This window comes from Narcine bancroftii, chromosome 8, assembly GCF_036971445.1.
Source record: "Narcine bancroftii isolate sNarBan1 chromosome 8, sNarBan1.hap1, whole genome shotgun sequence".
In the NCBI taxonomy this organism is placed as follows: Eukaryota; Metazoa; Chordata; class Chondrichthyes; order Torpediniformes; family Narcinidae; genus Narcine; species Narcine bancroftii.
The window spans coordinates 49,619,095-49,636,480 of NC_091476.1; the positions used below are offsets into that span (position 1 = coordinate 49,619,095).

Consider the following 17,386-nt stretch of genomic DNA (forward strand, 5'->3'; position numbering starts at 1 on the left):
TATTAAATGTGTTGATAGGGCTCCATACCTCTAACTGCAAGACAAGAGCCTGAAGCCTCAATTTCAAGTGCCACAGTGCACTTAAAGGGACATGCACACTCCTGCTTCAACTGGCTGAACCAGCCACTTTACACATCAGATCCTTTCTTTATCTCACATACACTTAAAGTTAAGATGTATAGAACTCACCCTATTTGCGCAAACATTTCTCCCTGCAAATGTTATAACATCACTCAACTCTCAGGTACTCCCTGTGCAAAATCACATTTAAATACAATTTATTTCATAAATTGGAATTAACTGGTAGTTAAATTCGCTAATTCTACAGTATTGAAAAACGATCATTTATGACATTTAATTTTTAGCATGAATTTTAATCAATATTGGTCAGTGACTGAAGTGGGAAGTCGTGATTTATGAAATTATCTCTGGTCTCTACTCTCCCACTCCCTGCACTTCTCCCAACATTCAGGAGCTGGCACACAGTCCCTGCCTTTTTTTTTCATGTTACTCGTCTACTATTCCTTTAACTGCTTGCATCAAAATGTTAGCCTTTGCTTTCTGCTTATCCTCAGATGTCTGGACAAATGCTTTTTGTGTGATCTGTAGAAGCTGGGTTATTCCCTGCTCATGCCAATTTTCTGTCTTTTGTAATTTTCTCTTAATGTCTGGGGCTGAGTTGGTAACAAAACCTGTTAGTACCAATTGTTCCCCTGCTGGGGATTCTATGTCGAGACCCCCATATTGTATATATATATGGTCCCAAAAATTGGTCTAACTGTTCGGCACATCCCTGGGGATCTTCTATCAAGGAGGTCAGTTCTTTCTTAAAGTTACACACTTCAGTACTGGTCAGGGGCACATTTACGAAACCGAGACCCTCTCCCATGGGAACTTCCCGCAGTGGTCTCATCCAATTGGTTTCTGGCTTATTAGGTCTGGGTTCCTGCTCCCTGGGAAATGAATCAAAGGGTTCTGCCCTTTCTTCCTGAAGAGTCTCACGCTGTTCTGAATTAAAGTTACCTCTCTCTCCTGCCAACAGAGGTGGTAATCGAGTGCTTTGTGAGCAAGTTATCATACCACTCCTGCTCTCTTCTCTCTTCTCTAGTGGTGGGGGAGGTGGGGAAGGTGCAGAAGGGTAGGTCATAGGAGGGGAAGGAAAGATAGGAGCTGGCATAGGAGGAACATAGGGTGGAGGGAGGGAATGTAACACATCCCAACCCTGTGATTCAGGGACAAGAGGTTCCTCCTCTCTCTTATCCCTGGATTCTTTCTCATTCAAAACCAGCTGTTCAATGGATCCCTTGAGCCAGCAGGCTGCATATTCCCTGCTCTCAACATTGTCTTTCTGGTTTTGATAGAGCCATAGGTTCAAAGCTTTACACATCCATTCATCCTCGGATCCGAATTTTGGCCAGTACACGGAGCTCCCTTTAACCGGGTATTTAACCCATTCATTACAACAATACCTGACCATCGTCAGTTTGTCTTTACCGCGGGTCTTTCCTGTGCCCCACTCAGATAACATCATCCCAAGCGGGCTGTACGTAGCTATCTGGTGGTCACGTCCTGTGTCAGGACTCTCATCTCTACTGCCCGCTATTCCCATACTTAGGAACAAGTAAAATACTCTTACCGAGTTCTGGCAGTACTGCTCTAGCGCGCGTCCTTCCGCCGTTTGTTCTCAATGCCTCTTCTCGGATATCACTCGCTTCTTCCACTGACCAGCCACCCGTCGCCCGTGAGTCCAGCTGAATCAGCCGGGGTGCACCTACTCTCGTCGTCGGGGTACTCTGTCAGTGGAGGGAGTGTGATCCCGGACGAGCCCCCATTTGTTAGGAATTAAAGTACCTTTAAAGAAATTGCTCGAGACAAAAATTGAGAACAAAGAACATTTATTACTACAACAATGCAAAGTTGGGTGCTTCCTCTTACCCTGGGAATACACACACACACTGGGGCTCACCCAACTTTTATACAGTTGATTTCAGTGTAGGAATACCCTCCCCCTTACATTCTTCTGCCTCCTGCTGGAGAGGTTTGGCATTAGGCAATCCTGCCTGCCTACGTGCAATTTCAGTATACTTGGAGAACCAGGGGGGGTATCCTGTCGGTGTCCCTTCATGTCATTGTCCTTATTCACACCTTCCTGATTCTCGGGGCTACAGTCTCTTGATATGCAGAGTTGACTCATTCTATCTAGGGTTGGCTAATTTCATATGTATAAATCTGTGTATGGTTAGCTAATTAGAAATGTATGACTTGGTACTTCTGTCCAGGGCTAGGAGACCCTTATCTGATCCAGACTACCTCAACTTCCTACATTCTATTGTACCTTACCATTCCTTATCTTAGTCCTATGGTCTTGTCACAAAGACTAGAAGATTCTTATGTTAATCGTGCTGACTCTGCTTTCCTGCATCCTAAGCCCCAAACTTATCCTGTTTGAACTGGTTTCAGCCATTTTACTGATGAACTTTAGTTTCTTCCATGTTCATAATTTTAGGTCAATTTTCCCATCTCTCACAGTAGGTGGTGTGCACAAAAACCTTGTGTGGGGCAATTTCTTTTTTCCGGGGCGAGCTTGTGTGCACTGAAGGTTTGTGCAAGGATAACCTTGAAGATCAGTCTGGCACAGCCTCGCTCTCCTGGCTCACATAAAACAAGTGTAATTGCATTAGATAAGTATAACTCTGAATTATTGCCTTATTTTAGGTGCCTGGCCTTCTATGACACAGCAATACCCTTCATGCACTGGGTGCCCGCCAACGACAGCCCACGGGAAATGACGAGCTCGGCCCCGCCCCGATGGGGGCGTACCTATAGTGCGCATGTCAGCGCGCGCGCGCGGCGCAGCTGATCCGCGGAGCCCGTTGTCATGGCGTTTCAGGTGAGCGGCCCTGGAGAGAGAGAGACCCGTCAGCCTGGACCTGGAGGTGCAGCCTGGCGACATAAGGGGCTCAGCATCGCCCTCCACTCCCCGCGCGAACGGAGCCCCTGGGCGAACGCCGCCCCCCCCCCCCCCCCCGGGTCGATTTGCAGCCGTTCACTTTTGGAAGAGTGAACACGCCGTGCAGTTGGACGAGGCGGTGTCCGGCCGTGTTAGCAAACGGTTTGGGCTGGACACTGAGGAAGTTGCTCCGCGGCGAGGGGATCCAAGTTTGAGTCCAAAGTTAAGGGCTTATTTTTATCCTGAATGATGGAAATATTTACATATTGAATACGTGAAATTGAAAATTGGGGTGTAAACGATGAACAAGAGCTTTGCTATATAAAGTTCACTATTTGACCTGCTGAGTTTCTCCAGCATTGTGTCTTTAAACAATATCGCTGTCTTTATATATTTGTCTCATTTTGAAAGCACTACACTTCTTTTGAACTTTCTATATTAATGTAATCGTCATGTTGGGTAATCGAGGATGACTTCCTTCCATTCCTTGCTGTTGATTCTGAGGAGGGTGTAATGGGATAGCTGTTACAGATCCCACTCTTGAGTGCAATGGTTTGTTCATTTACTTGAGAATGCTGTCATTTTTTAACTCAGATGTGAAGTGTTGTTTGGATCTGAAATATTGGGTACCAAAGCAAAACTTTCCTGGTTCCAGATACTGATTGCTGAATACAGAATTCTTTCCCCTGAAAAGAAGTTGTCAGACAACTGGAAGAAATTGGGGGATGGGGGGGCGGGGGGGGCGGACCTCGCTGGACCTGACCCATTTCCTCTGCTCCTTGCATTTTCCTGGTCTTGATGTGGCGGGTTGAGTTTGCTGGCCTTTCATCCCTTTAAGGCAGGTGGTCTCTCAGTGGCAACTCTGCCCCAGAAATGAAAACATCAGAAAGTATTGCCAGAATACTGCTCACAAGACTTGAGAGTGGAGATCTGCCTTCTGTCCATGGCTTTAACAATTTGTACATGTTGAAATTCGTGAGTGTTTGGAAAAACTAAAACAATTACAGTTGTAATTATGTTGTTTATAGCTGATGTTTTATGTTCTTTTCAAATCATGGTAAAACTTTTTTTGTGTGTAAAGATGAAATCTGAACAGCTGGCTTCTTGACACTTGCACACAGTTATTAAAATCTTGGTTTAATTAAATTGAAATCCAGGCAACCTCCTGGTAAATCTCCTCTGCACCCTCTCCATCAGTTCCACATCCTTCCTATCTTTGTTCTTTCTTTGGCTTGGCTTTGCAGACGAAGATTTATGGAGGGGTAAATGTCCACGTCAGCTGCAGGCTCGTTTGTGGCTGACAAGTCCAATGCGGGACAGGCAGACACGGTTGCAGCGGTTGCAAAGGAAAATTGGTTGGTTGGGGTTGGGTGTTGGGTTTTTCCTCCTTTGTCTTTTGTCAGTGAGGTGGGCTCTGCGGTCTTCTTCAATGGAGGTTGCTGCCCGCCGAACTGTGAGGCGCCAATATGCACGGTTTGAGGCGATATCAGCCCACTGGCAGTGGTCAATGTGGCAGGCACCAGAGATTTCTTTAGAGAGTCCTTGTACCTCTTTGGTGCATCCCTGTCACGGTGGCCAGTGGAGAGCTCGCTATATAACATGATCTTGGGAAGGCGATGGTCCTCCATTCTGGAGACGTGACCTACCCAGCGCAGCTAGATCTTCAGCAACGTGGATTCGATGCTGTCGGCCTCTGCCATCTCGAGTGCTTCGATGTTAGGGATGAAGTTGCTCCAATGAATGTTGAGGATGGAGCGGAGACAACGCTGGTGGAAGCGTTCTAGGAGCCGTAGGTGATGCCAGTAGAGGACCCATGATTTGGAGCCGAAAAGGAGTGTGGGTATGACAACGGCTCTGTATACACTAATCTATGTGAGGTTTTCCAGTTGCTTGTTTTTCCAGACTCTTTTGTGTTGTCTTCCAAAGGCACTATTTGCCTTGGCGAGTCTGTTGTCTATCTCGTTGTTGATCCTTGCATCCGATGAAATGGTGCAGCCGAGATAGGTAAACTGGTTGACCGTTTTGAGTTTTGTGTGCCCGCTGGAGATGTGGGGGGGGGCTGGTAGTCATGGTAGGGAGCTGGCTGATGGAGGACCTCAGTTTTCTTCAGGCTGACTTCCAGGCCAAACATTTTGGCAGTTTCCGCAAAACAGGACATCAAGCGCTGAAGAGCTGGCTCTGAATGGGCAACTAAAGCGGCATCGTCTGCAAAGAGTAGTTCACGGACAAGTTGCTCTTGTGTCTTGGTGTGAGCTTGCAGGCGCCTCAGATTGAAGAGACTGCCATCCGTGCGGTACCGGATGTAAACAGCGTCTTCATTGTTGAGGTCTTTCATGGCTTGGTTCAGTATCATTCTGAAGAAGATTGAAAAGAGGGTTGGTGCGAGAATGCAGCCTTGCTTCACGCCATTGCTAATGGAGAAGGGTTCAGAGAGCTCCTGGGCAAGTATGGTGTCGGCAAGTGCAACCACAATGGGCGCCTCCTGTTGGAGCTCTGCGCAGAACAGCGGCTTGTCATTACAAACACCCTTTTTCAGCAGAGGGACAGCCTGAAGACTACCTGGATGCATCCCCGATCCAAACACTGGCACCTCCTGGACTACGTCCTGGTGCGAGAAAGAGACAAACGAGATGTGCTCCACACCAGGGTCATGCCCAGCGCGGAATGCCACACTGACCACCGGCTGGTTCGCTGCAAGCTCAACCTTCACTTCAAGCCAAAGCCCAGGAACAGTAAAGCCCCCAGAAAGAGGTTCAATGTTGGAAACCTGCAGTCAGACGAAGTGAGAGGAAACTTCCAGGCAAACCTCAAAGCAAAGCTTGAGGATGCAATCCACCTCACAGACTCGTCCCCTGAAACCCTCTGGGATCAGCTGAAGACTACCATACTGCAATCCACTGAAGAGGTACTGGGCTTCTCCTCCAGGAAAAACAAGGACTGGTTTCGACGAAAACAACCAGGAAATCCAGGAGCTGCTGGCAAAGAAGCGAGCTGCCCACCAGGCTCACATCCTTTCTATAATGAGGTGACCACAGCTGAACACAAAAAGAGATTTGTAGAGTTGCAACATGACTTCACTACTCCCGAATTCAACCTTCCATACTAATGCATCCCATAGGCCTTCTTAACTATCCTATCAACCTGTGCGGCAACCTTGAGGGATGTATGGATTTGAACCTCAAGGTCCCTCTTAAGTAACAAACTATTAACCCTGTACTCAGCCTTCTGGTTTGTCTTTCACACTTATCCGGATTGAAATCCATCTGCCACTTTTCTGCCCAACTCTGCGTCTTGTCTAAATCCTCTTGTAACCTTTGACAGCTTTCAGTTCCATCCACAACTCCTCCAACCTTTGTGTCACCCACAGACTTACCGACCCATCTTTACGTCTCTTCATCTAGGTCATTTATAAAAATCCAAGAACAGTTGCTTGCAGTACTTCACTAGTCACCAACCTCCAGGCAAAATGCTTTCCTTCCAATACTACTCTCTGCTTTCTTTCTGCAAGCCAATTTTTTAATCCACACAGCCAAGGTTCCACTGATCCTTTCTGGATGAGTCTTTTGTGGGGGACTTTGTCAAATGCCTTGTTAAAATCCTTGTGGACCAAATCTATTGGCTTATCTTCATCAATTCGTTACCACTTCAAAAAAACTCAATTAGACACGAGGCATGGCCTACCCTTCACAAAGCCATGCTGGCTAACCTTTTTTTGAATACTTATTTTATAAATTTTTAAACCACAATAATAATTACATTCAATTCTAAATTGTTTCAAAAGTTATACATGTGGTATATATCCTCCCATTCCCCAGCTCCCCAACCCCAAAAGAAAGAAAAAAAAGAAAAACTGGAGAATGCCAAGAAAATAAAACATTTATACAATAAAGTCTATTGGAGGTTACTAAGGAGTGAGGTCTTCAGAGAGTCTATCATACATGCAAACTAAAATTTTGTAAATATGGGCTCCATATTTTCCAAAAAACTTATTTACCTCAGATTATAAATAATTTTCTCTAATGGTATACAACTATGAAGTTCTGCACACCATCTTTCCATGCCTAAATCTATTTCTGACTTCCATAATTTTGCTATGTAATTCCTAGAAACTGCTAAAGCAACTAACACAAATTCAATTTGATAAACATTGAATTTTAATTTTGATCTTATAGCCTTAATATTACTCAATAAAAATAACATCAGGTCCTGTGGGAATTTGACCCCAGTAATTCATTCCAAAACTTACCTAACCCTAACCAAAGTTGTCCAACTTTAGGACAGTGGTTCTCAACCTTTTTCTTTCCACTCACATACCACATTAAGTAATCCCTATGCCATAGGTGCTCTGTGATTAGTAAGGGATTGCTTAAGGTGGTATGTCGATGGAAAGAAAATGTTTGAAAACCACTGTTTTAATCATACCTAATTGATTCATTATGTGCATGGTTTCATAACTCCAAAGGAAATGGACCAATTACCTTTTTCAACAAGGGTACTACATTTGCTATTCTCCAATCTTCCGGCACCGCCCCTGCAGCTAAAGAGGATTCAAAGATCATAGCTATTGCTCCAGCTTTCTCTCCTCACTTCCCACAGCAACCTGAGATATATCGCATCCAGCCCCAGGGACTTATCAATCTTGATGTTTTTAAGAAGATCCAACACTAAACAAAATAAACTAATTCATGACCTTTCAAAGAGGGATGATCAAAATATGTTCAAAGCATAACTGACCAAGTGGTCAAATTCTATTGAACTGAAGATCTCCACAATTTGACTTGTCTTTGTCCTGTCATACAAATTGAATGGAGCATTGAAAGTATCAAGTATCTTGAATTGGATTTGCAAAACTATACAGCTAATTGTGTGACAGCTAGTATCTTGCTTTGAAAAATGTGGGAACTCTGTTCTGCATTACCCACATTATGGAGGAAAGATTTTTAATAACTTTTGACCTTGACCTGAATGTAACTTAAATGTATTAATACAATTCAAAATTTTAAAGAAAATCTACATGAATTTTTATTACAAAAAAAGGGTAAATCTGTGAACAAAAATCAAAAAGCAAAGTTAGACAGATGTTGTAAACCTGAAATAAAAGCAGAAAATGGGTGAAAATGTACTTGTCCTATCCATGAGATGTCTTTTTCCACTGTTTTGATGCAGGGTCAAAGTAGAGCATTGAAATGAACTCGTTTTGATGTACAAGAGTGTGAATATGCATTTCAGGATCACTGAGATGGAATGGTGTAAAGCTAAGAAGTGATTGAATATTTTCACTAATGGGTGAGTTTAGGACCAGGGACTCTAAATCAGAATAAAAAGGTGTCATTTTAGAGCAGAGTTGAAGGAAAAAGTCCTTAAGACAGAAGGTGGAATTTGTTGCTATTGATGGCAGTGGAGGCCAAGTCACTGAGTATATTTAAAGTGGAGGTTGATAAGTTCTCAATCAGTACATGAGAAAGTTACAGGGAGATAGCAGAAAAGTGATGCTGAAAAGGCACCATGATTTGGATGGTGGAGCAGGCGATGGGCCAAATTACCAATTGTTTTGATGAATAGTGATTAAGATAAGATAGAATGTCTGATTCATGCAGTTTAACCAGAGTAGATAGTTAGTGTATCAATTCTTAAGTGAATCCAAAGGTTTAAGGCACATTATAGTCATTGCTTTGTTGGCTTCTCCCTACTCCTTTGCTATGATCAACAACACTTTTGTCTTTGGAGATTGTATAAATGCAGACGAGTGTTTTATCTGCTTGTTCCTTTGAATCCAGTTTGTTGCAATGTTTCTTTGCTTTGTCTGCCTGTAGATGGGAATATAAAATCACAAAGTTTCCTCAAAGAGCAAGCTGATACAGTACTGCATAGCAAAATAAGTAAGGCAAGCAACCATGTATTTCCTTTTTTTGACTAATATTTTGACTGAGATGAGAATAAGCAGAGTGTGATAACCTGCCAAAAGACTATTGACTTGTGGCACTCACATCCACAGTGATGAAGTGTTTTGAGAGGCAGCATTCAACACCATCATCCCCTCAAAACTGATCAGCAAATTCCAAGACCGGGGCCTCAAATCCCTCCTGTTTAATTGGATTCTGGATTTCCTCCCCTTCAGACCCCAATCAGTGAGGATTGGTTTTTAAAAAATAATCTCCATCAGTATCAGAGCACCACAGGGCTGCACACTTAGCCCCCCCTGCTCTACTCACTTTACACCTATGACTGTGTGGCTTGGTACGATAACAACACCATATGCAAATTTACTGACGATACCACAGTAGTAGGTTGTATAAAAAGGGCAATAAATCAGCATACAGGAGCAAGATTGAAAGCTTAGCTGAATGGTGTACTCTCAGCATTAACCAAGGGGTTGATTGTGGACTTTTGAAAGGGAAAACCAGAGGTGTATGATCCAGTGATCAATCAGATCAGAAGGTGAGCAAATTTAAATTTCTGGGAGTCATCATCTTGGAGGACATTTCCTGGACCCAACACACCACTGTCATTGTAAAGAAAGTGCGTCAGCACCTCTACTTCCTCAGGAGTTTGCGGAGGTTTGGTTTGACATTGGAATCCTTTGAAAACCTCTACATACGTGTAGTTGAAAGTGTACTCATCGGCTGCATCACAGTCTTGAATTGGGGTATCAATATCTCTGAGTGGAAAGCCCTGCAAAAGATAGTGGATGCAGCCCAGTATATCACAGGCAATACTCTCCCCACCATCAAGAATATTACATAGACTGCTGCTGTTGGAGACCAGCAGCAATCACCAAGTATCCACATCAGCTAGAACATGCATTGTTCTGACTGCTGCCATCAGGAAAGAGTTGTAGGTGCCACAAGACTTATACCACCAGGTTCAGGAACAGCTACTACTCCTCCACCATCAGACTCCTCAACAACAAACCCAGAGAGTTATTTAAGGACTCTTACTTTGCACATTATTTATTACTGATTTTTTTTTGTATTGCACAGTCAGTTTGCTTACATTTCTTCATTTACATTTCTCTCTTGTATGCATATCTTGTTCATGAGTACAGCTTAAACTACCGATAAAACTCTGTCTGGCACGCAGAAAAAAATCTCAGGGTTGGATGTGATGTTATGTCTGCTCTGACAATAAATCTGAACTTTGAACTTTAAGGTTAGGATAATATCGGCCAGGAAGCTAATGAGTTGGCAACTCCCCCATTGAGCCATTTTAACTCATCCTACCACAGATATTACCTTTGTTCGGTACATCTCTCCCCCACCTTCTTGCCTACTTAAATCTGACTTGCATTAGTCTTTCCCAATTTCTGCAAAATATTGGCTATATCCATTGCTTTTTCTGGTATTTTATGTTTTATCTCAGATTCACAGCATGTTTAAAGAAAAATTTCTTTACATTCCTCCACCATTGTCAGTTACATATAATACGTGTATGTTTTGCTCATCCCTCTCTCCTTTTAAGATGCTGTTTGATAATTTACATTGTGGCTCAGAGTTCAATTTTTTTAGGAAACCTGATATATTTTGAATTTACAAATTAAATGAAAGTAATGTGTGAATCCAAATTTATTTTTGGTAAGTAGACTTGTGATACGAGAGGTTTCATTTTAGCCATGCTACTTAGTATGTCTTTTGCTGTACTTTGAGTTGCTTAGGAAGAGTGTTTACAGTGACACTACAGAAATCTTGGAACTGGGTTGTGTCAAATAATTAGATATCAGCTTGTCCATATCTGAGGATGATGTGCATGCTGCTTTTAAGAGAGTGAATCCGAGGAAAGCATATGGCCCGGATGGAGTACTTGAATGAGATTAAAGATCTGTGCTGACCAACTTACCAAGGTATTCACGGATATCTTCAATATCTCACTCCAGCAGGGCGTGGTACGCACTTGTTTCATCATACCAGTGCCCAAGAAGCGTGCAGTAACCTGCCTTAATGACCATTGACCAGTAGGTACTTACATCAATAGTGATGAAGTGTTTTGAAAGGCTGATGATGAAGCAGATCAGCTCCTGTTTGAGCAGTGACATGGATTCATTCCAGTTCGCCTATTGTAGTAACAGGTCAATGGTGAATGCCATCTTACTGACTCTACACAAAGCCCTGGAACACCTGGACAGCAAAGATACATACATCCGGATGCTCTTTATTGACTATAGTTCAGCACTTAACACCATCATCCCCTCAAAACTGATCAGCAAACTCCTAAGACATGGGGGTTAACACCCCACTGTGTGATTTGATCCTGAATTTCCTCACCTCCAGACCACAATCAGTGAAGATTGGTAAGAACTTCTCCATAATCTCCTCAGTACTGGAGCTCCTCAGGGCTGTGTTCTTAGCCCCCTGCTCTACTCACTTTACACCATGACTGTGTAACTTGGTATACCGACAATAACACCATCTACAAATTTGCTGATGATACCAAGGTCATGGGTTGTATAAAGGAAGGGGATGAGTCCGTCTACAGGATGGAGATTGAAAACATGGCTGAATGGTGCACCAATAAAAACCTTGCACACAATGCCACCAAAACTCAAGAGCTGATTGTTGACTTCAGGAAAGGAAAGCTTGCGGTATACAATCCAGTGATCATTGGGAAATCAGTTTTTGGGAATCACTATTTCAGAAGATAGGACCCAACACATCAATGGCATCATGAAGAAAGTATGTCATTGCCTCTACTTTCTCAGGAGTTTGCGGAGGTTTGATATGACACTAGAAACCCTAAAAAATTTCTATAAGGGTGTGGTGGAAAGTGTGCTGACTGGCTGCATCACAGTCTGGTATGGGAACACCAATCCCTCCCCACTATAAAGTATATCTATAGGGAACGCTGCTGCCAGAGGGCAGCAGCAATCATCAAAGACCCTCACCACCCAGCACATGCTCTGTTCTTGCTGCTGCCATTAGGAAAGAGGTATCGGTGCCACCACTTGCATCACCAAGTTTAGGAACAGCTGCTACCCCTCCACCATCAGACTCCTCAATGACAAAGTCAATCAGAGACTCATTTAGGACTCTTACTTGTGCACTTATTGATTTTCTTTTGTTCTCTCTGTATTGCAGTCATTTTTTTTTGCATTTGTTATTTTTACAGTTTTTTTTACATGATTACTCTGTACAATTTATTTTTGCACTACCAATTAGTGGTAATTCTGCCGTATCTACAGGAAAATGTAATCTCAGGGTTCTGTGTGGTGTCATGTATGTACTCTGACAATAAATCTGAAATTAGGATAAGAAATTATAAAATCTAGTTCAAGAAATACTTAAAATGCTTGATGCAGCAAAGTCGGTGTTATCAATTTCCTAAAGATTAAACTGGATCCATCACTGAGTACTACATTCAGAACTGGTAACATCAATTGTAGCAATATTTCTATGTGTTCTTAATGTCTTGAAGGAGTTAGCTAAATTACGAAAGTAGTTCAACAGCATAGTCCAGAAAAGGCTTGACATAATCATACTAACAATTTTTTTTAAGCTTGAATCGTCATCATAATTTTGATGGGTATGTCCTATCCTAACAGTTGAGCAGACCACAAGATATAGATCTAATTTTACCACTGAATGAACCGGCTGACTCCTGAGCTAATGAAAATATTGCTAGCAGTGCTATCCAAACCAAGATTCAAGAGGGTGTGAGGGCTAGAAGATCTCCCAAAGGGCCTCCAGCACTGAAATCCTCCTGATTATATCAGAGGTTTGGATCTGAAGCTGGTTGCCAATGGACTAATGCTGGAGGCAAATCCAGGGGCATTATTTTTGAAGGGAATCTCTTTGTTTTTTATTACTATTGAGTGCTGGGCAATGTAAAAAGTGATTCTTTGCCTTGACAGCAAGCAAACGTTGAGCTATATTTTGTGTATTACATTTTTTGTATTACAGGTGTACCCTGCTTTACAAAACAAGAGCATTGCCATGAAACCTTTTGAAAGCCGAAATGGCATAAAGCGAAGACCCACTCACTATTATTGAAGGTTACAGTGTTTTTGTAAAAGCAAAAACCCATTCAAATCCTTTAGTAAAACTGAACACAGGTTTCTTTGTAAAAGCGAATTTTTGTAAAGCGCATATTTGTAAAACAGGTATACCTCTACATGACAATAAATGGAACCTTGGACTTCGCATTAGCACTCGCCAATCGCATTCTCCCTAATACTCAGTTTGGCCTTTGTCAGAAGAACTTTATTCCAGATCTCATTTAATACTGCCCATTTCTATCCATAGATGCTGCCTGACCTGTTGAGTTCCTTCAGTTTTTCTTTGTTCACTCAAGAATTCAACCTCCACAGTTTAGTATTCCTAATTAAAATTGTGGGCAAAATGTTTCAGTGGTGAGGCAAGTGATTGGAACTTCAATAAAACTAAAGTTGCTGGATATCATGGGGAAAATCCAACAGTGATTTCATTTTCCAAAAAGGAAAATTGTTGGAGATGATTCACGTCGCTCTAGGACATTCTTACATGAAATTCTCAGGGCAGCATTTTGAACCCAATCACCTTCTGCATCTACATATGTGCCATAGGGGAAGAGTGGCAGCAGTTGCTATTTATTCCATATTAATTTCAAGAGAAATGAAGCTGCTCAAAACTGTATGAATGTGTGGACAGTATTCAGGGATAAATGCAAAGTAGCTGTGAATACCTTCACGTGACACCATTGCATTACCATTGCTGAATCTTTCGCACCAATGGCTTGAGGGTGATGGGAAAAGGTCAGATTACTATGGACCAATCTGGATCAGCCATATTTTTTCACCAAACATAAACAATTTATTGTGAATAAAGTCTATAATAAGAATACTATTCAAAGTCTCGTTGCAGCTTTGGTGCCATGTCCATACATTCCCATTATTATATATCATCACATACACTCTCTATTTACACCATTTCCTCAATTGTGGCACCTTGCCATTAATCCACTGTGGTTCCAAGTTTGGGAAATGTGCAGTAACTCAAAGCCTTTCTTTTCCATCATCTGAAAGACACCTTTCGCAAGTATGGGAAAAAAATGCTGACTATTTTAACTACTGCAGCATTTCTCAAACTCTACTACTCACAATAAAACGATCTATTTGATTAGCTGTCATTATTTTCTCCCTCCATCATGAATGTAATGTGTGCTACATCCACAAAATGCAAATTAACTGATTCAACTAGCCCATGTCTTGTGATGAGAAGGTGTATTGCTTCGGGGTCAGGTAGAGCTCATGACAGTTTCTATAAGTTTTGGTGGCAAGCTTAGTGCAGTGGTTAGCGCAACACTTTTACAGTGCCAGCAATCTGGGTTCTAATCCAATGATATCTGTAAGGATTTTTTCCATTCTTTCCATGTCAGGTTCCTCCCACTGTTCTAAATGTACAGGGGATTTGGGCGATAGAGACTTGTGCTCCAGAAGGGCCTGTTATGCGCTGATGTCTTAATTAAAGTTGTATTTTTACTTTTCTGGTATTTTACTTATGTTTAAATTTGTTACGTAATATCTGGTTCAGTGAGAAGGATTCTTCTGCAAGCAGTTAAATGCCCATATTAAGTAAAAGAGCACAATTTACAGAGACAATTGGGGGGAAAAATGTTAGTATAAGGCATACTATCATGGAGTTTGTTCAGGAGCTTAATGGCTGCAGGGAAGAAATTTTTTTTTAGCCTATTGGTACATACTTTCACACACAAGCCTTCTCAATGTGAGGAGGGAGAGGAGATTGTGGTGTGATGGGTCTTTCATTACGTTGATTGCTTTTCCAAAGTGGAGTTAATGAAGGGGAGGGATGTTTGTGTTCTGAGCTACATTCATTACCTTCTGCGGCTTCTTTGAAACTTGAGCAGAACAGCTCTCGTGCCATGTTCTGAAGCATCAAAGAAATATGTAGACAATGTTGAGGGACAATGGGGACAGGATACACTTCATCTTCTGAGAAAGTGTAAGTGTTGTCCTTTCTTCATTGCATCAATGTGGTTGGTCCAGGTCAGGCCACTGGAAATATTTATTCCCCACACCATGAAGCTATTGATTCTTTCCAGTTTTTTTTGTCATTGATGTGGACAGGAATGTGGTTTCTGCCCATTCTCAGGATCCTTCCCATAATCTTGTGATGATCAAGAAGAGGTTTCAATCTTCGTACCATTCCACTAGACTTCCACATGCCTTTCTGTATTTTGTCTCATTGTTGTTTGATACTTGGCCTACTTGTGTGGTATTATTCGTGAAATTGAAGATGAAGTTGAATCAGTATTTGGCCGTTTAGACATGGGAGTAGACTGGTGAGGGAGTATAGTTGGGGACTGAGTAAGCATACTTGAGGAGCGGCGGTGTTTGTGATTGTGGGATAGATGTTGTACCCATCTTCACTGATAGCAGTCTGTCAAAAGGGAAGTCAAGGATCCATTTGCAGAGGTCTGATCCCCAAACTTGGGAATGAATTTGCTAGGGACTGTGGTACTGAAGTTGGAGCTGTAGTCCTATGAATAGTAGCCTAACATGTGTATCTTTGGTGTCCAGGTGTTCTGTGGCTGAGTGAAGAGCCAGGAAGATGACATGTCATGGAACTGTTTGGATGGTAGACAAATTGGCCAGCAGGCTAGATTTTGAATGCTAGCATGACTGATGATTCGAGCAATAATTGGCCTTCCAATTTGTATTTAACAGCAGTGGAAAGCATCTTCTTGTATCCAGTATAGGATCGTTTTGCAGGAGTAGTTGGAAACTGATTTTTCTGCGCACCCACCCCCCCCCACCCCCCCCAAAGCATTTGCTGCTTTTTCCCCACCTGGTTGAAAATGTAGTGAAGGCAAATATTAAAAATAGGGAGCTAATCTAGCCTACTGCTTTATTCTGGGTAGTTTAGTTGTTGCAATAGCATCATCCAAGCAATTTAGAGTGTTCCATCATTCTTGTATCTAATTGTTCACAAATATAAATCCTTTGGGAAACTTGTAGAGTATTGAATACAAATAATGTAATTCTTCATATTTTTATGATTTTAGATTGTAGTATTTAGCACGTTGGAAAAAAATTCACTTCCCTGTTCCATGGTTTTCAAATTATTATTTCATTTGGGAATGGTCTGTCTTTTTGGTTAAAAGAAAGGAGTATATTTGATTTGTGCATTAAATCTAAATATCTTGAATTTTCTAAAAAAAAACAGGCAGCATCATGAATTATTGAGGCATGGGAGTTCAAAGAAACTGACAAATAAGTTATAATTATAGATAATAGTCTAAATGTTTTTTTAATCTTCCCAGGTTGTAAAATTGTCAGTTCTTCCAGCTGGTCTCGGGTTGGTCTCATTCAGATTATACGCCTCAAACAAAAATCAACACAATTGGGATGCAATCAAACCTGAACAGGTGTGTATTTTATTTCTTTAGATGCATTTGACTTTAGAGTTTATATGCATAACAATGGCTATATTAATATGTTGAATATTTTGTGGTAATAATACAACTGAATCTTTTATAAACCTCTTCCATCCCTCCCTTCTCTGCCCAAAGCTGCTAAGATTAAATTGCAATATTGCAGCCTGAAAGAAACTTAATTCAAAGAAATATTCCCCATCTTTATTTCCTTATCATTGGAAGACATACCTTTATTCAATTCACTGACAGCAGGGTTTGATACAGTGGTTACCCTAAGCTCTGATTGACATGCAGGGAGAAGGATCAAGCCCATGGAAATTATCCCCTTCAAGAATATGTTTGAATAGATGCCCAACTCTTAATGATGTGGCATATATTCATACTGAATTCCTTGAAACAAGGCCTGCTGTAATGTTTATAGTGGATCACTCTTACTGATGTATTGATTGCCAGTGTCACACTATGAAGAATGCAGTTAACCTTGCATGCAAGACAAATCCAACAGTCAATTTGTGCAACTTATTTTTTATAGTCATAAGGTGATTTGAAAGATTGCATTTCTGGCATTCCCAGGGTACTGCATTGTACTGAAATATCAATGCAACTTAATTGTAATCTCTTAAACCAAATGCTTTCTGAACAAACACTGGGTAACACAATTTAATATGAGCCCTGATGACATGTTGTACAAAATATGTCTAATTAGTATTCCCTTTGCTCTGTGCTCTTAACCAAATGCAAGAACCCACCAATGTGAAGTTGTATCGATGGTTGAAAAGGTTCTTTGATTTTATGCAGATGCATTTGTGGCACAAATTTGCTGCTCATGTCTAGGGCAATATGAGGATTCTTCAGTCATATTGACCCAACTACACAGAATTAGACTAACATAAATCATCAAGGTCATTGGCACGTTTGAAGCTATTCTTCATAGGCCCTTAGGATAGACTTGTATCATGTACTATATCTGGTAATCCTGGTAAAATTTGTCTCACAAAAAAATAGCTTGTCCGTTTCATTTGCGAGTTGCAGCTCTGTATGTTTTATACTGCAGATTGTTCTACAACCTTCTCG

General features: G+C 41.6%; 1 protein-coding gene across 2 annotated transcripts in view; it reads left to right on the forward strand.

Annotated features, from left to right (window-relative positions):
• Positions 1-2,805: 2,805 nt before the first annotated feature.
• LOC138740669 (MICOS complex subunit Mic27-like) overlaps positions 2,806-17,386 on the forward strand; it is a 52,841-nt gene continuing 38,260 nt past the window's right edge. For both annotated transcript variants that reach the window (XR_011343105.1, XM_069893654.1), the window contains exons 1-2: positions 2,806-2,890; positions 16,199-16,303. Coding sequence is in view for 1 of the 2 variants with exons in the window: in XM_069893654.1 (XP_069749755.1) it covers positions 2,879-2,890; positions 16,199-16,303 (117 nt within the window). In the remaining variant the exon portion in view is untranslated. The remainder of the gene's footprint in view (positions 2,891-16,198; positions 16,304-17,386) is intronic.